At 39.9% G+C, this 24,838-nt stretch overlaps 1 protein-coding gene across 1 annotated transcript; it reads right to left on the minus strand.

Annotated features, from left to right (window-relative positions):
* Window positions 1–8,616: 8,616 nt before the first annotated feature.
* On the minus strand, window positions 8,617–24,838 carry LOC306994772 (uncharacterized protein; the record flags this gene model as incomplete). The annotated part of the gene is made up of 9 exons (XM_079605565.1): window positions 24,674–24,838; window positions 22,638–22,727; window positions 14,608–15,507; window positions 12,767–12,943; window positions 11,106–11,251; window positions 10,873–10,923; window positions 9,163–9,502; window positions 8,967–9,083; window positions 8,617–8,738 (listed from the first exon to the last, which is right to left on the minus strand). Exons 1-9 carry the CDS (start codon window positions 24,756–24,758, stop codon window positions 8,617–8,619), a joined length of 2,028 nt encoding a protein of 675 aa, XP_079461691.1. The 5' UTR covers window positions 24,759–24,838.

The raw sequence follows: 24,838 nt of genomic DNA on the forward strand, positions 1-24,838 counted from the left end.
TTATCAGACGATCACACCAGAAAATGAAAATGATGAAGCTCGTCTTTAATCTGCTAAATTATTGTTTTGTGAATCATTCACGAAATTGAGATGACTGACAGTGATACCCGGCCATAGCAAAGGAAGAACATTTTCAAAACAGATCCATACATTGAACAAATCAGAGAAAGACTGATTTTGTTAACTTGGCTATAAAAATAACTAAATAGTATTGCTGTCAATATAAAAACATAAATATAAATGTAAAAGAAAACTAAAATTAATTAAAGGGGTCATATAATGCAATTTTTCTACAAGTTAATATGATTATTTAGGGTCTAAATGAAAAGTTTACTTTAATTAAAAATTCTCATTAGTATTGTAAGAAAACACAAATTTTACCTGGTCAAAAACAGCTCTGTTTTCAGCACGCCATTTAAGTGCATGTGTCTTTAAATGATAAAGAGCTTTGCTCACCCCACCCCTCTGTTCTGTATTTAGGCTGAAAGAGCGGCTTTTGGGCCTGGATGAGTGTAAAGCCCGGGACACACTGCATGATTTTTGGCTGTCCCAAACGAAAGATTGCCATCATGAAGCAATCGTGGGGATGTATGTGATCGTGGCTCCTAATCGGTGGTCCTATGTCGTACAGTGAGAGAGGTTTAAAGACGGCCGTTGTCTCAGTCTTGCGACCAAAGATAGCCTACGATAACTTTCTGACAGTGTGAGATATTCAGCATGATCATCGCATAGTGTGTTTGCTGCTACGATCTACGCTAAAACTTAAAACTGCGTACCTCAAGCTCTTTTCCCTTCCTCTTTCATTGCTTTCTCTTTGTTTTGCGATTCATCACTGTCTTTTTGTTTACCACTAGCACAGGCTGATGACGTTTTATTCTTCTCTAGAGACTTGCATCGTAGCCTACGAGTGGGAATCTTCGTACAGTCTACATGCATGTCATACCCAAGTTTAATAGACAGACGAAAACAAGACGATAACTAAATAAAAACCCGTTTTAAATGATGACCACTATGACGAAAATGTATTGACATTTTCATCAACGAATAAAAACTAGACAGAAATGTTAAGGAAGGGACGATTGGGGAAGTGATCCAGTCAGAACAGATTTGCGTTTGTGGTAGATGCGAACATTTGAATTGTAACGTGCTGATCTACCGGCGGCACACGAGTTGGCATGCGCTTGATGCATGTCTCAAATCGTTAAAAAATTTTAACGTCTGGGAGAAAGAGAAGAGCAGACATATGGATAGATCTGAATAAGAGTGACGGCGCGAAACAGAGCTTTATTCGGTATGTTTTTCTGTGCGAACACACACACACGACCCGAAGGACTGAATTGAGCTCTCTATCGCGTCTAAATGTCCAGTTTGGAGAGTATTCGCGTAAACACAGTCGGTTATGTCTTTACAGAACGTACAAGTGCATCCGTGCAATTGGATCTGCACACTCGGTCTTAAAGTGACAGTGCGTAATAAACCTAACGCCTTCTGTACACTTAATATTGATCAAACAACAAAATAAAAAGAGAAAATTCACTGCTCTTTAATATCTTTAAGTATTAATTATATTTAATTTATAGAAATAAATAAATCTGAACAACCAGATAACACTACAAATACCTTTTTTCCAAAGGTGTTTTCTATCATTTTAGGTCGTTTTTTTCACGCTGATGTAAATTTAAGTGTTCGTTGTTGTTTTTTATAAGTTTGGTTTTAGTTAGTTATTTTTATGCTATAAAAACAGAAATGTGACGTCATGATTGACAGCTGTGGCCACGCTACATATGGGGCGAGTACCAAACACCATCTCCTGGTACTCACCTGAGTAACTCACTGAAAAAGTTATGTGCACCCCTGTTAATAGATCCTTGTTGCACAGTGTGAATTGTAATGATCTTATAGGATTGCAAAAATTGTGCAGCCGTACCGGGCTTTAGGATAGTAACATCTAACCCGAGGTTTAGCTGCAGGGGTGGAAGGGATACGTCGCTTCTACTGCTCTACCACCAGGAGACGTCCCCCGGCGGTACTGCGTCTACTGTCAAATAATGAGAGCATGACATTAAGTATAGAAAATACTTTTTTCTTTCTTCTCTATGAAGGGTTTTTAAACCAGTCATGATCTAAAATGTCCTGTAAGGTGATCTGTGACCCTCCGTCATGAAGTTTCTCAAGAAGATCCAGCCATTTTGTAAAAGTTTTCAGAAGAGATCTGATTAGTCCTGTTTGATTTTGAGATATGTAGTTCATGTAAGGTAATGTTACCATGAAATACACTGCATTTGTTGCTGTTACTATGGCATTCTCTGGATACCCATGATACCCATGTATTCATTGCTAAACATTCACTGTCAATCCACTGTGTTTTACACTTTGCTTATTTGTCATCAAGATAATTTTACTGTCACTTGTGTCAGAGCTTTTTATATATTTTTATGTTTCGTTCTTGTTTTTGGTCTCAACTTAAATTGAAGTCCTATTCCTTTGACTATCCAAACCAGCACTACAGTTGTTTCCATTAGAGCGAGATTTCTCATCACTGATATAGAATCAAATTCGCCTCTTCCTGTAAGCAACACATTTTCAGTTTCGTAAAATGCCCTTATTTCCACTTCCTGTTCAGTTGTATCTTATGCTGTCTACATACAGAATTATTTTATCTACCTCTTTAATTACCGAATAAGAATTTAATAAATAATTCTTACCGTATTTTCCGGACTATAAGTCACACTTTTTTTCATAGTTTGGCTGGTCCTGCGACTTATAGTCAGGTGCGACTTAAATAAAAATTAATTCATACTGACTGAGATGAACCAAGAGAAAACATTACCGTATACAGCCGCGAGAGGGCGCTCTAGTTAGCGGAGTTGTTCAGAAGCAACACAGAGGAAGAACTTGTTGGACTCGCTGGCTAATGTTAATTTAGCCTATTCAGCCTCCCAGGTATATGTCCTTTATGCTATTGTGTAGGGTTTCCCGCAGAAAATGTGTTAGTTAAGGTGTAACGTAACTTTGTGTAACTTAACTTAACTTTGTGTTAGCCTACGTGTCGCCATACACATCAGCATAAATGCTCCTCCTGATAAATTATTTGTTATTAAAGCATTAACATTCACAATTTTACATAAAAGCAAGCAGGCTGCGTGCATGGTTTGCCATGACTGAATGCGCGCTCCCTTAATAATTCCTAAAAGCTGACATCAGTTCATCGTGATCTCATACATCTCTGTTATTATCAATGAAGCTGACTGCATAATGAATCTTTCATAATATATTTTATAATCAGAGGATTTGCCAGCATGCAGAATTCAGCACTGAACAAAAAGTCAGTTTTGAGCAGTGAGGGGATTCTATCTTAAATGCTTCTGATTGGCCATTGCGTTCAAGAAAACAACACACATGTCTGTGATTGGCTACATCGCTCAACGCTGCAAACATGTTACAAATAGAAACTCTGGCCTGTAAATCGTTTCTATTTTGTTTTAGTTGTTCTTGTTGCTTTTCTGCAATTTATTAGTTTTTATATGTTTTATTCAAATATATTTCTATTTAATAGTTTTATTCTCCCTCATCCCGCACACAGAGTGAGTGCATTAACCCTACCACCCGCGCTCGCAATCGGCCATCAAATCTAGTCCCGCGCCGCACGTCTCAGATCACGGGTCCGGCCCGAGTATAGCGGCGGGAAATATCGGGCTCGGGCAGAGAATCTAAGCTCTAAACAGGACAGAGTAACACGGCGGATATCGCTCATATACTTTTTGTTGACGACGTAGTTAAGGCGGCAGGCGTGTGTTGCTTAGGCGGCCACATTAGTTCCAAAGTGCCGCGGGAAACCCTGTGTTACATTAACATGCCGGACACCTATTCAGCCTGTTGTTCTGTGTGCTGTTGTGGAGCTGAATAACCTTTCCAGATTAAATGTCTGTTCTTGGTCTTAGATTTTGTTAAATAAATTTCTAGATAAATGCGACTTATAGTCAAGTGCGACTTATATGTTTTTTTCCTCTTCGTGACGCATTTTTTGACTGACTTATACTCCGGATGCGACTTATAGTCTGGAAAATACGGTAATAGTAATTTTCATGAAGAATAAAAATCGTATCAACTTACCAGTTCAATGTAGTACTTATCAAATTTTATGGCCACCTAAAAAAAACTCCTTGAACTGTCACCTTACCATGGTGGAGGGGTTTGAGTACCCGAACGATCCAAGGAGCTATGTTGTCCGGGGCTATATGGTCCTAGGTAAACAGGTCCTAGGTGAGAGGGTCGCTCTGGAGATATTGAGTCTGAGTGGACCACGTTCTCCACCTACATTGTCGATGCGGCCGCTCGGAGCTGTGGCCGTAAGGTCTCCGGTGCCTGTCGAGGCGGCAATCCCCGAACACGGGGGTGGACACCGGAAGTAAGCGATGCTGTCAAGCTGAAGGAGTCCTATCGGGCCTGGTTGGCTTGTGGGACTCTTGAGGAAGCTGACGGGTACTGGCAGGCCAAGCGGACTGCAGCCCGGGTGGTTGTTGAGGCAAACAAATCGGCCCTGGGAGGAGTTCGGTGAGGCCTCGAAGATATTCTGGCAAATCGTCCGGCGCCTCAGGAGAGGGAAGCAGTGCCCTACCAACACTGTTTACAGTGGAGGTGGGCAGCTGTTGACCTCAACTGGGGATGTCGTCGGACAGTGGAAGGAATACTTCGAGGATCTCCTAAATCCCACCGACACGTCTTCCATTGAGGAAGCAGAGGCCGAGGGGTCAGAGGTGGACTCGTCCATCACCCAAGCTGAAGTCACCAAGGTAGTCAAGAAGCTCCTCGGTGGCAAGGCACCAGTTGTGGTTGAGATCCGCCCTGAGTACCTCAAGTCTCTGGATGTTGTGGGGCTGTCTTGGCTGACACGCCTCTGCAACATCGCGTGGTGGTCGGGGACAGTGCCTTTGGGCTGGGAGACCGGGTGCAAGATATATCGACTCAATATCGTTATCGCGAAAAAAATAATAAAAAATAAATAAAGATTAGTTAGAAAGAAAGAATGAAAGAAAGATTAGTTAGAAGGAAAGAATGAAAGAAAGATTAGTTAGAAAGAAAGAATGAAAGAAAGATTAGTTAGAAAGAAAGAAGGATTAGTTAGAAAGAAAGATAGAAAGATTAGGTAGAAAGAAAGAAAGAAAGAAGAAAGAAAGATTAGTAAGAAAGAAAGATTAGTTACAAAGAAAGAAAGATAAGTTGAAAGAAAGAATGAAAAATAGTTAGAAAGAAAAAAAGGAAAAAAGAAAGAAAAAATAGTTAGATAGAAAGAAAGCAAAAATAAAGAAAGATTAGTTAGAAAGAAAGAAAGAAAGATTAGTTGAAAAAAGAAATAAAGATTAGTAGAACGAAAGAATGAAAAAATAGTTGAAAAAAAGAAAGAAAGATTAGTTAGAAAGAAAGATTAGTTAGAAAGAAAGAAAGATTAGGTAGAAAGAAAGAATGAAAGAAAGATTAGTTAGAAAGATTAGAAAGAAAGAAAGAAAGAAAGAAAGAATAGTTAGAATGAAAGAAAGAATGAAAAAATAGTTAGAAAGAAAGAAAAAAGAAAGAAAGATTATTTAGAAAGAAAGAATGAAAGAAAGATTAGTTAGAAAGAAAGAATGAAAGAAAGAAAAATTAGTTAGAAAAAAATAAAGAAAGAGAAGGAAGAAAGACTAGTTAGAAAAATAAATATTAGTTAGAAAAAAAGATAGAAAAATAAACTCAGTTGGGGAGTTTGAAAATCTGTACAGATGTTAAGTCAATGGGAGTTTTTCCGAGTTTTAATCGTCATTTTTAGGAAAACCGTAAGACCGATCAGTTAGAAAAGATTTTCAGACATTTTTCCTGAGGCTTTTATATTCTTCATATCAATATCGGAATTATATCGTATCGACCGAAATTAAGAAATATATCGTGATATAAATTTTGGCCATATTGGAATCATTTTAATAAATCAGAGAGCTATCCGATCTGAGAAAGCACATGAAGCGGCCAGCTGGCCTGATGTTTATACTTGTGCGCTGGTGTGTGCGTCGAGCCGGCAAGTGTGTGTGTGTGTGTGTGTGTGTGTGTGTGGGGACTGTGTGGTAGAGAGTGACGGCGATTAGCTTTCGAGCGAGTACGCCCATACGGAAATGTAATATATGACAAATATGTCCCTATATCGCTAGTGATGCCGTCATTTATGCTATATTGTCTATATAAGACAATATATTGCTATCACATACATATCTCTACATATATGTTGATATAGGTTTTTAACATATATAAATTTGCCGTATTAAATGAGTATATTGACATATATTAATATGATGTATATGATTATTATTTATATAATACTGTATGTTTTGACCATATATGTCACTGATATGTTTAATTTATATATGCCAAACTATTTACTATTTATTTCAAGTCTACAGATCAAGTCTACATATCCACATTTCATTTAAATTTCTCTCATTTTAGAATCTTTTATGAATAAAATGTATTATTTATTATTATTTTACCTCTTCTTGACCAGCTCATAAAAACAAAACAAATACTACACAAATTCTATTTGAAAACTGATAATTATATATGTGACATGTATATAAAAAAACACTATTATACATACATAAAATATATGGGCTGGTTTTATGTCAATTGTTCCATTTTCTAATAGGTTTTATATATGGGCATATATATTTTATATATGTGGATATATTTCATATTTGTACATATATTACATTTCCATATGGGCGGCTAGAGTCATATTGAGAGAAACAAAGTGTCTCCCATGTTCTTTCTGACCACTGTGAAAAGTTAACCTCTCCTTGATTTCATGTTGTTTATGGAGAAGGAGAACCAGGAAATGAGTCGGGGGAAATGCAACGCTACAAAGCGACTTGTATTTTTCAAAAGGGGTGCATGTTGGACGGGACGCATCATAAACAAAATATTGCATAATTATCGCGAGACGTTCTATATAGTATCGGAAACGTGATATCGCGATAACGATATTGAGTCGATATATCTTGCACCCGGTCTGCCAGCCCAAAGGCACTGTCCCCGACCGCCACGCGATGTTGCAGAGGCGTGTCAGCCAAGACAGCCCCACAACATCCAGAGACTTGAGGTACTCAGGGCGGATCTCAACCACAACTGGTGCCTTGCCACCGAGGAGCTTCTTGACTACCTCGGTGACTTCAGCTTGGGTGATGGACGAGTCCACCTCTGACCCCTCGGCCTCTGCTTCCTCAATGGAAGACGTGTCGGTGGGATTTAGGAGATCCTCGAAGTATTCCTTCCACTGTCCGACGACATCCCCAGTTGAGATCAACAGCTGCCCACCTCCACTGTAAACAGTGTTGATAGGGCACTGCTTCCCTCTCCTGAGGCGCCGGACGTCCTTCTCCATGGCCTCACCGAACAAGTTAGGCTACAAAGTTACAAAATGCAATACTTCACATGTCTTGCGCAGCATCTCCTCCACTCGCACGCACTTCTTCTGTAAACAACAAACATTGCTTAGAAACATATTTTTTTATTAGCACAGATTACAGCTGAATGATTCACTAGTAAAACTGGCCTAACATAGAGCTGCATTAGGGCCTGTTCACATATTGCGCCTAAAAACGTGTAAAAAACGCTAGGCGCGCAGCGTTCTCCTTTTTCCAAAGCACTAGGGCGGTTGCGCTCCGGAGGCGTCTGTCGTTGCTAAGCAACCATCAGCTGCACTCTCCGTTACAGCAAGGATAAATAATGAGAGCTTGACAAGTTCAGGAAATCCCTGGACCGCAATGATGAGCTGCTCCTCCATTTTTCTGCTGAGGTTGCAACGTAAACAGAAAAGGTGAGGAAGCTGATTATTGGTTCTTGTCACGTGACAAGAACTTGCTTGCGGCATTCTGAAAAGTTGAAGCGCGGATGTGCTTGGAAAAACCGCTTCCAATATGAGCGCGCATACCACGCTCCTACATTTGAAATAACGAACTTGAGAGCGCAAAAGACGCGATATGTGAACAGGCCCTTATGCTGCTAGTTCATAATTGTGAATAATTAGCAGGTTTTGCTTTTAAGTTCATGTTCACGCTCAGCCAATTTCCAAGATCTATCTATCTATCTATCTATCTATCTATCTATCTATCTATCTATCTATCTATCTATCTATAAATTACAGGAAGGTCTGTCTGTTATTCGCATATCTCTCGAACCGTTAGTCCGATTGATTTCAAACTTGACAGGTGTCTTGCTACGGGCACGAGTAAGCGCAGTGCCAAGTTTGACGTTGTTTGGATTAGAAATGCAAAAGAGATTTTCCGCCAGACGGCGGGAGTGGAAGGGGATCGAGCGGGATTCTGTGTTGCTGTCTCTTTTCAATCATAAGCCTTACGCATCTGTCAATCATCCTTGCTTGCTATTTGGGGAATGAACCAGCGCTATGATCGGTCGAACTCCAGGCTTTTGCGTAGTTTAGAGTGACAAACCGTACCAGCGTACTGTGAGGTCAAAATGCGTACAGGCTGGCAGGTCTGAGTCTGTTCTCTCAAATAATGTCTTTTTGATTTAAAGGCCTGAATTGATTAGACAAAACAACATCTCTTTTTCTTACTTTTTTGGCTTCCGTCTTCTTCATTCTCTGGGTATATCTGCAAACCAGGGATGATCCCGCATGTTCTCTAAGCTGTACAGTTGCTTCTCCATAAGCTGCTGACGAAGCTTCTGACCTAACTGCCGACAAAGCTCCAGACATTCTGTGAAAGTTTTCAGAAGAGAGCGGATTAATCACGTTTGTCCTTTCTGTGGTTCACGTAAGGTGAACGTGACCATGAAACACAAAGCATTTGTTGCTGTTACTATCATCAGTCCTCATTCGTCGTCGAGGTTTGACACTCATCATTTTACTGTCACTTTATGTGTCAGAGCTTTTATATGTTTTTCAAGCAATGTTATTTCCACTTCGTTTGTGTTATCGATCTTACCTCTGGACAGCTGTATTTCTTTCCCAGGCGGATGACTAATTTGAGTGAGGAGATAATTCAGTATGTATCTAGAGAAGAATGCAGACTTTCTCAATTGAGCACGATGTCTTTCACTTCCTGCAAGCAATACATGTCCAGTGTTTAGTAAAACATCACCAGTCATCATCAGTGATCTGTGTTCAAAAAGCCAACTCACTTGGGAAGGGAATTCCGCCAGGTAAGTCTACTACTTTTATCTGCAGGGTTTTTGGGTTGATCAGTATCGATTGCTCTAATACTATGTGAAACACATCATGATCCATGGAGTGACGCATTGCACCAAAGATTTGCCACATGATGCGTTTCACTGTGTCTTCAGTCAGGCACCCTCGGTTTCTTCTGACGAACTCCCTCAAGGTCACGCAGGCAGGGAAACGCTCCATTATCAGGATGTATTTGTCTTCCATGATGAAACGGTCATACAACCGTATGATATGCTCGCAAGTTGGAGACTTTTGCAATTTCAGCAATCGAGCCCCCTCTCTGACAGAGTCCGGCTAAAGAAACGAGATTGACAAAACATTTGCTAATTTCAAATCTCCTAATTAAAGAGTGAGGGAAATGAAAGATGAAAGCATTAGCTATGTTTCCATCACCCTGTTTTTATGCACATTTTAAAGTATCGCATCGGAAACAAGTGATGGAAGCGGCAAATGAAAAAGAAAAAGTTTCACACTCGCTTGAGGTGGTTTTTGGGTTGTGCGAAAAAGGATTAATGCGAATAATTCAAAATAAAACCATTGTAAGCGCATCACACTTAAAACAGAAACACATTTATAAGGTTGTTAAAGGTAAAAAATTCACAAATTCTACGTTCTGACTTTATGTTGTCTGTTATTAAAATGCATTCAGATTTTAGATTTCAAGAGTCAAGAGTTACTGCTCTTGTTTTCTGACCTGATATTAAAGGCACACACGGACTTTGTGACTTAAAGAGTTGAAGCATATGAGTTATTTTAAATGATTCCTCAGGCCAATATACAGCGCTTGACACTATCAATGCTCTGAGCGGGGCTGCCCTCTTGAAATACCGCCCATGTAAGTTTGGAGAAGACGCACCGTCTTTGGCCAGGTCATGTGACCTGGAGAATGCCTGGAGAACAAATCACTTTACAAGCGTCACGTGACCACAAGCTCTGATATACTCAAGGAGCTAACGCTTTTGCTACTATTTTTCCGCCTGCTCGACTCCTGGCCATGGCTGAGGCGAGGAAAAAGTTTAAAACGGCTTCTGAGGAGGCAAAAAAGAGAAAACGCGAGAGGGATTGTGGATGTCTTCTTGACTTTTGCGACAGTGTTGCAGCGCTTGTGGCCTCTAGGGGCGCTAGATGTGAAAGTTACAGGTCTAGCGCCCCTAGTGGCCAAAAGTTATGCGGTGTGCCTTTAAGGATGAAAACACATCAAAATAACATTAAGCTAGTGACTACTTGTCGTGTGGCTAAGCAGTGTAGCGAAAGGATAATCATATTATCTTTACTTGTATTAACATACAAAACTACAAAAAGGAAAACGGCTCACAGCGTTCTCTTAAAGCAGTCGCTCATTGAGTCGACACACATCACTGTTTCCGCTGACGGTGTTTCATTTACTGCTGGTTACTAGGTTACCAATACCACGTAGTCAGCACAAAAACAACCTGATGGAAACGCACCTAATTCACATTTGTATGTTTTTATATGAAAAAGATGTGCTTCACGTTTGGATGGAAACCGAGCTAATGTGGGAAGAAAAACTTTACATGAACTTCATAACTGATGCTCTAGGCTTAAGTTGTGTAATTCAGTTATATCTCATACTATCTACATACCGAATTTAACAAAGCAACTCTTACAAGAATTTCATGAAGAATAAAGTCTTGTCAACTTACCATGTTCAATAGTTCCAGAAATTTGTGCCTATCAACAAATCTGATGGCAACCTAAAAAATAAAGAAATTTTTAGCAAACGTTAAGTTCAACATGTACATGATCATCCACAGTCTTTACATTTTTTAAACACTTTTTGATCAAAACTGTCAACACTGATGTTTATGGCAGGACTCAAAGTTCACAAAAGGAAACAAGAGACAAAACGTTTGTTTATGGAGAAAAAGCAACATACTTTCTGGCCGTCCGATCTTCTGATTCCTTTATGGACACGATCATATTCCCAGTTTCCCAACTTATATCCCAGTTTCTTTCCCACTTTATAAAGAGACCGAAAGTGTTCATGTTGCAGTCTCGGTTCATTGGGAAACATTAAGGTCACTGAAAAACACACAGAAACAACGTGTTAACATCCAGCATGAGACTGAACGCAGAGTCCTGCACGGGTTCGGGTACCCGACGGGTGACCCGCAAATTTTGCTCAAACGGGTGAAAAATATCCAACTGTGTCGGATACGGGTGCGGGTCGGGTCGGACACGGGGGAAACGCGGGTCTAAACACGGGTTCAAAACAGTCATGTGCAAATGTAAAAATAAATGCATTTTTTTAGGAACACATCTACAAAACTATCCTCCAGGACAAGTTCGAAATTCATCGTTTACACAGACTGACAGTAGTGAAGTGGCAACCGTGCACAGTGAGATGCGGCGCCTTGTGAAAGGTCCAAGTGATCTGAGGGCGCGCGCGCTTCCTGGTGTGTGACGTGTGCGCAGACTGGTGCATAGATGTATACACTAGATGTTGCCTCGGCTACGGCAGTTCATTGGAACGAATGTCTTTAATGCGATATCTAGTGTATACATTTCTATGCACCAGTCTGCGTACACGTCACACAGAAGGAAGCGCGCGCGCCCTCAGATCACTTGGTCGTGGCTGTGACAGAGACAGAGCTGTTTTCTTTCGTTTTGAATTGTTTTGTTTAAAAGTAGGCTACACATTTCAAGCTTTCTATGTTTCTCAGGTCTGTGAGGCATGTAGCTTATACGCTGAGTTTCGTTAATTTCCAGTTCATGCGCCGTTGCCTCCGCTCCGTGTCCTGATGTCTGCTATTACTTCTTATTTATTAAATTCAGACAATTGGTTATAAAACATCATTTAAAATTAAGATAAAATTAATACAAAACGAAATTCAATTTAAAGAAAGGCTTTATAGCTACAGTAAGAAACTTGTAATGAAGTGGTCAATAATGTCTGCCTCTGTCTCCCGACATATTGCACAACGTATGATCTTAGGCTACTATGCTTTTCACTTCTCATTTAATAAACATTGATGAAATAATATATAAATATATATAAAATTGTGAAGCTGATGTGCTAGACGAAATTGAATTGTTTTGTGGTAACGCGTTTGCCATGCAGGCTACAGGCTATCGGCTTTTTGACAGCTTCGGCTGTTGTCCTTGTGTTAAGGCAAGCCGCCAAAGGCAATAGGCTACAAATTTGAAAAAAGTGTGTCTATAATGTGATTGGCTAAACTGATTTTATTTCGGGTGCGGGTCGGGTCTCGGTTCTATTTTAAGCGGGTCGGGTCGGGTTGCGGATTTTAATTGGTGCTGCTGTCGGAAAACGGGTCGGATGCGGTTTTAAGCACTGCGGGTACGGGCGGGTGCGGATTTACAAAATCGGACCCGTGCAGCTCTCTGACTGAACGCACCTGTGCAGATCAGGAGCCAGTATGAGTGGAGATTACCAATAAAACCAGAACAATAGATTGAAATGAACATGAATCCAGTGGTACGTGATACGCAGGGTACATTTACCTCTTTAGTCAAAGTAGCATACAGATTATATGTGTTCATTGCTATATTAATCACAGTTTATAAGTGGAGACTCACGGTTTGTTGACTTGGCTGGAGTCGGCTCTTGTCCGGATGTTTGTGAACGCTCCTGCGGAGGCTCTCGGTCAGGCACACGGGGACACAGTTTGCTTTTAAGGGTTTGGATGCCACACTTTACAGCTTTCCCTACTCTCCCGAGAAGAGAACGGCCTTTCCTCCCTTTTGTGTGTTTTTCTGAAAGCAAAGAATATTGATTATGTAGGAGCCAATTATAGGTTTTTCCATATTGTCTGTGGTGTTAAAAATACGGCATATCAGCACAGGGTTTCAGAGTTTGTCTAAACTAGCGACCGCAACGCTGAAGTGTGTGAGAACAGATGAATAACATCAGTACCAACCACCAACATTTATTTATTTGGATCAAATATTTTAACCATTCTGTGTCAATTTTCAGTGTCAATCTTTTCACTATTTACATGTTTATGCCCAAAAAGCTATAATATTCGAAGTAGTTGACTGTCATTTTCCTCTTCGCTGTGTGCGTTATTGATTAAATAGCCTAGCCTATTTAACATCGCTACAGGCACCTCGCGAGCATTCATTCATTCAACTAGTTTAAAAAGACTGGGATAAACACCAGCACACAGAAGCGATCCTTTTAATAGTCAATTTCATTTAAAAATGCAAACCCAACAGGCATGAAATGTCAGAAATAGAAAAACACTGTTAATGAGAAGACGAGCATATATGCATATTTGTATTGTCCTGTAAAACAAGCAAGAAACTAATGTGCAAACGGCAATCTCATCCTTTTGATTTCAGCACGTTATTATTCTTACTGAAATATTTCTGCTAATCAGCTGTGGGCCACTATTAGCTAAAACTGTGTATATTAATCCTGTTGTAGGAGACTCCGAACAACATTAGGAGCCTTTAAAATAGCATAATGGGGGCCCTTAAAGGTCAAGAGGACAAGCGGCAGCATGTTTAGTATTAGGCTACTGTCACTTTAAGACCGGCGCACGTCTAATATACACGCATATGACATGCATAATGTGCTTTCACTTTAGACATAACCAACTGTGTTTATGTGAAGCTTGTGTGTATTTGACAGTATTAGCGCAATAAGACTCGAAAGATAACTTAGTCCAGTAACCAGGCGCTGCTTGACAGGCTTTTAGTGCGAGCTTTGGGTTTATGTGCTCATGTTAGAACAGAAACAGCACGCAAATTAAATGCTTAACCGGCAAGGCTTTCAATCACATGCAAATAATGAACTTTTGTGAATGGCAGTGTAACTCTACCTCTGTCTTAAAGGTGCAATGTGTATTATTTCTGAGGATCTATTGCCAGAAATGCAATATAAGATCCATAACTATGTTTTCAGTGGTGTATAAAGACCTTACTTAATGAACCGTTATGTTTTTATTACCTTAGAATGAGTCATTTATATCTACATAACCGCGGGCACCCCCTTAAATGAAGTTCGACATATTGTGACGTCATGTTTCTACCGTAGCCGACAGCGAACAAACAGCGCTACAGACAGCGTTTGCTATGTGGGGAGAAATGTGCTGCTGGTTACGTCGGCCACCGTAGCTTCTCCTTCGAGTTTAAAAAGGGAGGGATAGGCCGTAAGTGACTTTGTTTGCAATTCGCAAATCTCACCACTAGATGTCGCTAAAAATCACACACTGCACCTTTAACGTGTGATGTGAATGTAACAGAACTGAACTGATAGAATTTGCACGATACTAATTTCTTCAAAAGCAGATTGTGGAGACATTTTAATTGTCCACGATCAAATATTGTGATATCGCAAACCTCTTAAAAAGTGTCCCACTGTTATTTCTACACACATGCAAGTAATATTGATTTGTATGAATGTCCTCAGTTACCTGTCGGGTTGTTCTGCGCAGGCGCATCTGTTGGGCTGCTGCTGGGTTTTCTCTCAGACAACACAGTAGCGCTGGTCGAGGGTTGAGCATAATCAAACATTGGCTCGGCCTCAAGCGCATCAGTGGGTGGAGTCGGCTCCTGTCCGGGTGTTAGTGGACGGTCCTGTGATAGCACAGCAGCGCTGGTCGAGGGTTGGGCATAATCGAAGATTGGCTCGGCCTCAAGCGCATCAGTGGCTGGAGTCGGCTCCTGTCCGGGTGTTAGCGGACGGTCCTGTGATAGCACAGCAGCGCTGGTCAAGGGTTGAGCATAATCGATCATTGGCTCGGCCTCAAGCGCATCAGTGGCTGGAGTCGGCTCCTGTCCGGGTGTTAGTGGACGGTCCTGTGATAGCGCAGCAGCGCTGGTCGAGGGTCGAGCATAATCGATCATTGGCTCGGCCTCAAGCGCATCAGTGGCTGGAGTCGGCTCCTGTCCGGGTGTTAGCGGACGGTCCTGTGATAGCACAGCAGCGCTGGTCAAGGGTTGAGCATAATCGATCATTGGCTCGGCCTCAAGTGCATCAGTGGCTGGAGTCGGCTCCTGTCCGGGTGTTAGTGGACGGTCCTGTGATAGCGCAGCAGCGCTGGTCGAGGGTTGAGCATAATCGATCATTGGCTCGGCCTCAAGCGCATCAGTGGCTGGAGTCGGCTCCTGTCCGGGTGTTAGTGGACGGTCCTGTGATAGCGCAGCAGCGCTGGTCGAGGGTTGAGCATAATCGATCATTGGCTCGGTCTCAAGTGCATCAGTGGCTGGAGTCGGCTCCTGTCCGGGTGTTAGTGGACGGTCCTCGACGCTGCTGCTGATATCCATTCCTTCGGGTAAAGTTGCATGCATGATGGTTTTTTTCTGCATGTTGCCTAAAGAAAAATTAAAACTAATATCAAACATCAGGCTGAAGCGGACATGAATCAGAGTGGTAATCACATGAAGTAGAAAACCTTAAGTTTTCAAAAAGCATTAGACATATGACCCACTATTCTGCTTCATAAGTACCATGTTGACAATATGACATGGCGTGGTTTAATGTACATAAACAATGATTACCAAATTTCTCTCTCATATTGCTCCTCATAACCACTGAAAACGGTAAAAAAAATCTAACCCAAATTCAAATTATTTTGGACTTTATCTGACATTATTAAGCGTTTCTACTTCACATTTTCAGCAGGGCAGCGGAGCGGCTGTGGGTTGAGTCCCCACGGTTCTCATGCCGCGTGCCCAACCACCCCTCGCCCTCCCCCAAACATTTCCCAATGTTACAGTTGTTGCAGTGTTATGAACAGAGAAGCGTGTACCCAGCGCAGCAGCAGAACGACTAAATTGAGCTCGAGGTAAAAAAAAAGAAAAATGACTCAAAATGGGTACAAAATGACTCATGACGAAACCTGGTGGGTACGTCCCCACCGAAATCGACACCTATGTTTGACACTAAGGACAGTGATAATGTATTCAGTCAACTGTCGAAGCTGGGTCTAATCATTAACAATATGCCGCTGCGCTTGGTTCGGATCTGCCGCAAATGCTGTGTACTGATCAGTAAGTAGGGCTGTAATCTCCCAGTCGATTAGTCGATTGTTGGTCGATACGTTCTGGCTCGACCAAAATTCTGATTGGTCGATTTTTTGCCGCGTTCATTTCATCAGTTTTCCCGCGTTTGTTTCATCAGTTTTCCCGCGTTCATTTCATCAGTTTTGCCGCGTTCGTTTCATCAGGTGGAAAGCACTAATTGCTAATGGGGGTGTTTTTAGAGCACCCCTGTTCCACAGGTAACAGTCTGTCTTCAGAACACCCCCCTTGTTTTCACTTCTTTTGGATTAGCCCAACCACCGGAGAAGAGAGACAGATTGAAGAAAGGCTACTAGAAGGTTAGCTGAATATTATTTATTTAATTGTGAGCGTTTAATTCATAGTCAGTCCTCTTCTACCATGTCAACAAAGACATCGGCAGTGTGGCAGCATTTTTTTTTTATATAGAAAACGGTAAAAAATGATTGGAGCCCAATGCGCAATGCGCTGTGCCCACTGGTTGTATTAGTTTTGAGCCTATGCTTTATTTTCAGTTATGCACTTTATTTCGTTTTTGGTCTTGATCTGGTTTGTTTAATAAATATAATTTTTTTATTAAAATGGACGTGCCTTTTGTGTTTAACCCTTTCGCACATACGATCACACCGGTGTGATCAGTCTTGGCTGGTCCCTGGAGCGTACGATCACACCGGTGTGATTAGAACGGTCAGCGCATCACGTGATCAACTGCTAAATTCAAATGTGCTTTCGCGCGTTGGCTGGCGCTGAGCCAGAGATGGACGTGCTCGCGCTTGTCATATATCACAACTATTCAGTGTTGTCAACCACATAATGTTTATTTTAGGTTTCAGGCATTTAAAGGGCACCTATTATGGAATTTTGAAATGTACCTTTCATGTAGTGTGTAACATAGATCTAAGTGAACAAAAACATCCTGCAAAGTTTGAAATATGAAAGTGCACCGTATATAAAGTTATTGTCTTTCAAAAGTAAGAGTCGACTCGGTCATTTTTATGAATCGTTAGAAGACCGAAGCTTTTTCTCTGACTAGATGACGTCAACTTGTCAAGTTATTTGAATACGATACGCCCACTTATTGCGCTCCAAGGCAAACTTGAAATCATCATGGCGACGTGACGCTGTGTTCTGAAGTGCGACTCAAAAGACAACTTTTTTCATTTGAAGCATTTGAAGACTAAGTGGCTACAATTCATATATACAGCTATACCACAGAAGTATAGTCCGAGCCTTGTGCTTTGTTCGCGCCATTTTTAAGACGATTGCTTTACCAACTTAAATGCACTCAAACTTGGATTCGCGAGTCGGCTGATATTGAAGGAAGGTTCAGTTCCAAGTGTATTTGCATCAGCTTCCTCCTCCGTATCACAACCTGTAAGTGTTATTAATAATTGTTGCTTTTATGTTTTATGTAGCATGCTTAATAATTATTTTGTTTGTTGTGTAAGCACCGTTTAGCTTCTAGGTCTTCAATGACAATTGTATTGAGATATGTGAAGTGTTTGTCGTTGTTTTCGGAGTTGTCTTAAAGAATAGAGTAATACCTCGTAGTAACGTAACTGCATTTTTTTTTTTTTTTTTTTTGTAAAAACATTATGTTTATGCATCGGGCTAACGCAAACAAAGACTGATTGTGCTTTTACAATATGAACTCTGGGCTATGCTCGCTAACATAACATTAAATTCTTTATCTTATTTTTAGTTTTTTACTACAAACTACAAAGCAGTGGACTATAATCATTATTATAACACAATTAAATTGATAAAAGCATAATTGTACTCCGTGTTAAACAATAAGTATTGTCTCTGTAAACACTGCTGGGTCATCTGACCAATCAACGCAGATTAGCGTCGCGCAAAGGAGGGGTTTGAAAAACGAGTCGTTGAACGAATAATTTGGGAGTCGGTGAGCAAATCAGGTAAAAATAAATGCATATTATACGACAACAAAAGTGTTTTTTGTCATTGCATGCATGTAAAACTGTTGTTGGGGACTCCCTAAACAACATTAGGAACATTTTAAATGTCATAATAGGTGCCCTTTAAAATCACATAAGTACTAGCAAACCACTGAATTTGAGTTTGTAAAATACACACAGATGTCTATGGAAGCGCCAATAATAATCCTTTCCATTATAATAAGACGACATGTTTTATTCATACCAGATACACAATGTGTAAGTAGCTTTACATTTTACCCTATTCTTCTCAGTTAACCTGCCACTTACTTTCATGTATTTCGTGAGAAGTGGAGGAATTGACGTGTTGTAAATCCAGCACAAACTAACATGGCGCCGCCCATCGCGCATACAGCTCAACTAACGCGATCGTTATAAAAGTGTTTAAACAACCAAACACATCCACATGCACATATTTGACAATCGGAATATCTGTGTTTCATGCTATATCTAACATATTTTTGAATATTTTGAATCAAAAAGAGAAAATTACATAAAAGCAGATCATCATTCATTCAGCGCTGTGTTGTGTTTGCGCTGTGTCACGTGACAAGCAATGACGCGTCACCATGGAAACGATAAAGTGACAGGTTCTAAATAACGGTCGCCTTGAAAAACTCACGCTGGGGGGTCAGTTAGAATATTTTAAACTTACGTGTGAAAGGGTTAAGAGTAAAGCTTTAAGTTAATAGTCTATTCGTGTCTCAGCCGCGAAGCTGCGCTCCTGTGTTCAGCCTCACTCTGTGCGAGCTGCACGGCTGAAATTATAGTGCTTGTCAGTTATTATAATACATATGATAAAAACAATTGTCTAAATTATGTTGCATATTCCTCAAAAGTTCTTGTGATGATATCACTAGTTGACAACATATTACTATTTTCGGAAATCATAGGCTATGATATTGCGCAGGTGCACGTGATACAACGCTGTCAGAGCCGACAGACTTGTGTGTCAGACTCATTTCAGTGCAAAATAATTAGGTCAAAAACGATTTAATATACTGCAAATAGCCTACTATTTTTTTATGTTTATTTATAATTCATTTAGGCGGATAATAAGGCTACCAAGTACTGCGCACAGTGCGCAGCTAATTAATTTAACGTTTTTTTTCCTTAACGTCATTTTTAGTCGATTTTTAGTCGAAAATTTCAGGACTCTCTCTTCAGGACTTTCAGTTGACCAAGATTTCCTTTGGTTGATTACAGCCCTAGTGATCAGTGATCGCTCGCATCTTTCTCCGCTGCCATTACTATACTGAACTACAACTCAAACTAGCGCACGACATCAACGTCATCGTTCTCAGCCACTCCCTCTGTTCGCTGATTGGACCGGTGAAATTTTGATTTCAGAAAACCAAAGAATACACCACAATCCCAGACCTAGTACTGAAGGAAAATGAAAATTGAGCGGAAGTACGTAGGAGGGCGGAGCCAGGCTATAGTGACGCCGTCATATATGCTAAATATAAGACAATATATTACTATCACATATACATATCTCTACATATATGTTGATATAGGTTTTTAACATATATAAATTTGCCATATTAAATGAGTATATTGACATATATTAATATGATGTATATGATTATTATTTATATAATACTGTACTATGTTTTGACCATATATGTCACCGATATGTTTAATTTATATATGCCAAACTATTTACTATTTAACTATTTATTTCAAGTCTACAGATCAAGTCTACATATCCACATTTCATTTCAATTTCTATCTCATTTTTGAATCTTTTATAAATAAAATGTATTATTTATTATTATTTTACCTCTTCTTGACCAGCTCATAAAAACAAAACAAATACTACACAAATTATATTTGAAAACTGATAATTATATATGTGACATGTATATAAAAAAAACACTATTATACATACATAAAATATATGGGCTGGTTTTATATGTCAATTGTTCCATTTTCTAATAGGTTTTATATATGGGCATATATATTTTATACATGTGGATATATTTCATATATGTATATTTCATATGTGTACATATATTACATTTCCGTATGGGTAAAAATAATCGATGGGGTATTTTGAGCTAAAACTTCACATACACACTCTGGGGACTTATCAGAGAAAAAGAGGCATAATTGGTTCCCTTTAAAGACCCACTCCAATGAAAATCATGTTTTTCTAGGTGTTAACATGTTCTTGTGGCATTTTTCTGATGTTAGAGGACATATCTTGAGAAAAATAAGCTCAAAGTTGTATTTCTACATTCAAATGGCTGTGAATCAGTAGCAGACGCCAAAATGCCGGCTAAAATAGACTGGAGTTGTGACGTAGTAACTCCACTGGGCGGGGCCACAAGCTCATACTCAAATTGGAACACATACTGTAACAAATAAGTCACTTTTTTTCACCGTCTATCAATCGTCAAAACTAAAGTTTGGAGAACATAGACTGATCCCGTCAGTAATTACATCATTACATAATGAGAGAGGGCAGCCAGCCTCCTCCAGCCAAGCAACAGGCGACATTCGTGCATGTGAAATTCCGCGCTCGTTCAAGTAGACCTGCACACGCCGGGTGGCGACGAGTTTCGCCTGTCGCAGTCGTTTGTCCCCTCGTGTGTCAAGCCCATCACTCGTGAGAGAGTCAGTCAGTTTTTCAGATATAGCGGTGACATTAGCATCATAATAATCCCGAAATTCCGAGCAATCCACTGATACTAAATATGTCCTGATTGATCACTGTGGGAGGGATGAAATATCAAGGCGAAGTCGAGCTGTTTTTTACCGCGACGTCTCGGAGTGAAATAATGATCGGTGATCGGTGATAAGAAGCTAAAAGGAGATATAAGATTAAGCTTTTATATAACCAGGGTTCATGTTCTCTGCCTGATCCATATCACCTGAGTGAGAATTGGAGCAAAAGCCCAGACACATGGCCAGATTTGACATTCGGCGACATCTACCTGTATCTCATCGACACGCCATCTAAGTTTACCAGAGAGTCGATGAAAGCGTACAAATCTTTATATGCCTATAAGTAAGTCATAATTACGAATATTACTTGTTTTCACTAAGGATAACTGGCAAATGTGCTACAACTAGAGTAAAATACAGGTGTAATTTATCCATGGACCATGGGCTATATTTTGAATCAAAATTATCTTACCTCTGATATATAACATTGGTTAACAAAAAATGTATGAATGAAAATACAAAAATTTGCCTTAAATTTATAAGGGTATGTCAGTGTTATTATACTTCCATTGCTCAGTCACAGCATGCACACAAAAGGTTATGTAAACAAACACTTTTGACACGTCTTCCGAGGTATTTTGTACAGTTATTCATTCATTCATTAACCCATCAATGCGATAGAACCTACTAGTAACATTTATTTACAAAATTAGTTGTAATTTTTAACGCAAAATGTAGCAGACGCGATCGTGGTCCGCTGGCTCCCATTGTTTTACGCTGGGTTCTAGACGCCTAATTGCAGAAATTCAAAGCTTTCTTTCTTGATTCAGGCTGTTTAGGTACGCGGTAGAAGCTCTTGGGATTACTCTTATCGAACCTGTTAACACAGCCGATCACAACGCACGATACAACTATTTTTCTTCTGTGTTTGCGCTGCGCTGCAAGCGGTCATTACTTTTCTTTTGCCAACCAGAGCGCACGTAACAGCGTCGTGACGTCACGGGCGAAGATCGCTATACGTCACCACCACTAGCATACGGATCCCGCTAAACATGCCTGTGTCTTTGGTGCACTTCACCGCCTTCTTTCAGGGAGAGGACAAACTAGTTGAGCGTGGTTAAAACCACTTCAGGTCTGGGCATGTGGAATGTGTAATAAATGTGTTATGCGGCGACGTCACATATGCGACGTGTAGTCTTTCTCGTTATGTCTATTCCACAACTGCTAGCCAAAGAATCATACAATATACTGTCAAACTCGTTACATGAGAAATTATATAAAAAATTCACAGACAACATATGTTCACATTCATGGCACAATTCAAACGGGATCAGAAAATAATTATTTTCTCTCATTCACTTGCATTGACGCTTTTTCAACCTAGAGGTCCACTTGGAGTTTTACGGATGGGCGGTACTTACCAGCTCTATACGATATTAGGCCAAACCGTCCAGGAGTTATGAGCGATTTTGTACTTTTGGTTGCTGTAGCGCCACCTATGGGCCAATCGGGGTCGTACTCTGATAGGTTCTCCCCAAACTGAGGCCTACCATCTGGCCAGGTTTCAAGTCTCTAGGCCTTACGGTTTGGGCTGCACTATCAGTTTTACAAACCCTCACAATTACAATAGGGTTTCAGCACTTTGAGCTTGAACCCCTGAATAAACGCACATCAAGTATCTGCATTTTGCTCATGTCTTATCGCAGCCTATAGGTGGCGACAGAAAGTAGGAAACAGGTCAAAGAAAACAATCCGTTTAAACTCGGTATAAATGGAGAGTTTCTCCATCTAAAGTATTTAAAGAGTTTTACCTCGAGACTGGCACTTCGTACAGAGAAACTGTACGAGTCCAGCGATGGTCGGAACCAGAAGAAGACCCAGATGGATGATGAGAGAAAAGTCTGAAAACACAGGAGAAATCATCAGAGAAATGTTATTGAACAACAAGTTATTGTTGGTTAACGTTAACGTTACAGGGGCCTGTTTCAATAAGGAGGTTCAACCAACTCTGAGTTAAAACTTGAACTCTGAGTTGACTTACCCTGAGATGGGAAACTCTGAGTTTTCGGTTTCAGATCAGCTGAAATTAGTTAGTTCAATCAACTCTAAGTTGACTGACTCTGAGTTAAGCGCATGCACCACAACTATTAAAAGCCATTATCAATGGAGCGCAGATATTATGAGTCACCATGGCAACAGCGCCAGACACAAAGAGGAATTACTGTTATACAGTGTTGGGTGTAATTAATTACCATGTAATCTAAATATTGTAATTTAATTAAAGGGATTACTCTTAATTCTTCTGTAATTTAAAATAAAATATGATGTAATTGCATTAAATAGGCTACTGCATAGACTATAGAAGAATTCTGTATAAAACAACAGTGGATTTAACATATATTTTGAATTTAAAATTCTCCCTCTACACACTTTGGTCAATTCAAGAATAATTCATGCAATTGTATATTGTTCATTTTGAAAGCATTAAAAGTGCAGTTTCTTGTCTCTCCTCATTGTATTGTTCAAGTGGTTGAGGTTGATATGGGACTTAGTAATTAATAATAAGTAGACTAATACTTTCTAAAGATAGTAATTATTACATTAATCTAATTACACTGTTGAAGATGTCATTTGTAGGTAGTAATTGATAACTATTTTAGAGTAACTGTTATAATATCAGGTGAAACTGGAAGAACAGTTATTCAACCTAATTTTAATTTTCATGACTGCATGCATTAAAAGAACGTGGCAGCAGCTGAAAATAAAAAATATTATAAAAACATAATTCAATCAGGTAAGGCTTGAGCATATCATGGGTGTATGCTATCTGACTTTACAAACATTTGACATATTACATTATTAGGGTTTTTTATAGGGTATTTTTGATATTTCCATTTATTTTACTTTGGGTTGGGTTTTTCGTTGGTCCCACTCCCAATAGATTCTGATATCTATTGGGACTAATATCTATCTAGAGACTAATATCTGTCTTTTGGAGCCTCATGTCCCAACAGAACCCCAGACCGTTGTAAGTTGCCTACTCAATACACCAGAAATGATGACAAATAGTGTTATAAAGTGTATCTTCACAGGATGATGGGTATGAAGAAACAGTTTCTGCACCACAGAGAGGCCTACAGGGTAATGTTAATATTATGTGTCTACACATCAGACAATCTACACATTCACATTTGTATGTGGCGTAGCCTATAGAATCTAAGTTTATATCTAAGTATAAAAGGACATTCTTATCCCCCAAGTGATTTTCAGTAAATGCCACAGTTTAATTCTGTAGAATTTGTTTAGAACTGCATGATGTAACTCTAATGTACTGTATTTTCAGTTGCCAGTTAAGGAGTTAACGTTACATATACTTCATCTTATTAATTTCTTTTTTAAAACAGCGGAGAAAACAGCAATAAATAAATGTACAGAAAGAATGAATGAAGTGTTTAAACACCGCTTCCTCTTTAAAAAAGGGGAGGAGACCGCAAGAAACTCTGGGTTTACCGAAGAAAACCTGCTCCCGACCAGGTTAGGTTCACAGAGTAAGTTGCCATGGTAACTGACTCTGAGTATAAGTTACCTCTCTTTCAGAAACGGGCTTGACTTACTCTGCTTTCTCGGGTTTGATATACCTCCCATTCTGAAACGGAAAACCCAGAGTTTCCCTCATTTCAGGGTTAACATACTCAGAGTTTTCACTTAACCTCCTTTCTGAAACAGGCCCCAGATGTCTCTAAGTTACTCAAACCAATACTTTCTTTGTCCGTGATTGTATGAGACTAGTATATCATTTATGTCAGATTGTGTGTCAGTTCTGATGTGTATTAACTTAGTAACTTACCAGTTGGGTCAGGCGCCACAGTTGTGGTGTAGTTCAGATTTCTCTCCTCGAACACAGCAGCGCAACTATTTTGATACTGACTCATGTTGTTGACACTGTGTTCGTATCCTAGTGTCTGAACTAGTGACTGACCTAGAGACTGAACTACCTGAGCAAAAAAATCCA

Source organism: Phoxinus phoxinus, assembly GCF_949152265.1.
Source record: "Phoxinus phoxinus genome assembly, chromosome: 3".
NCBI lineage: Eukaryota > Metazoa > Chordata > Actinopteri > Cypriniformes > Leuciscidae > Phoxinus > Phoxinus phoxinus.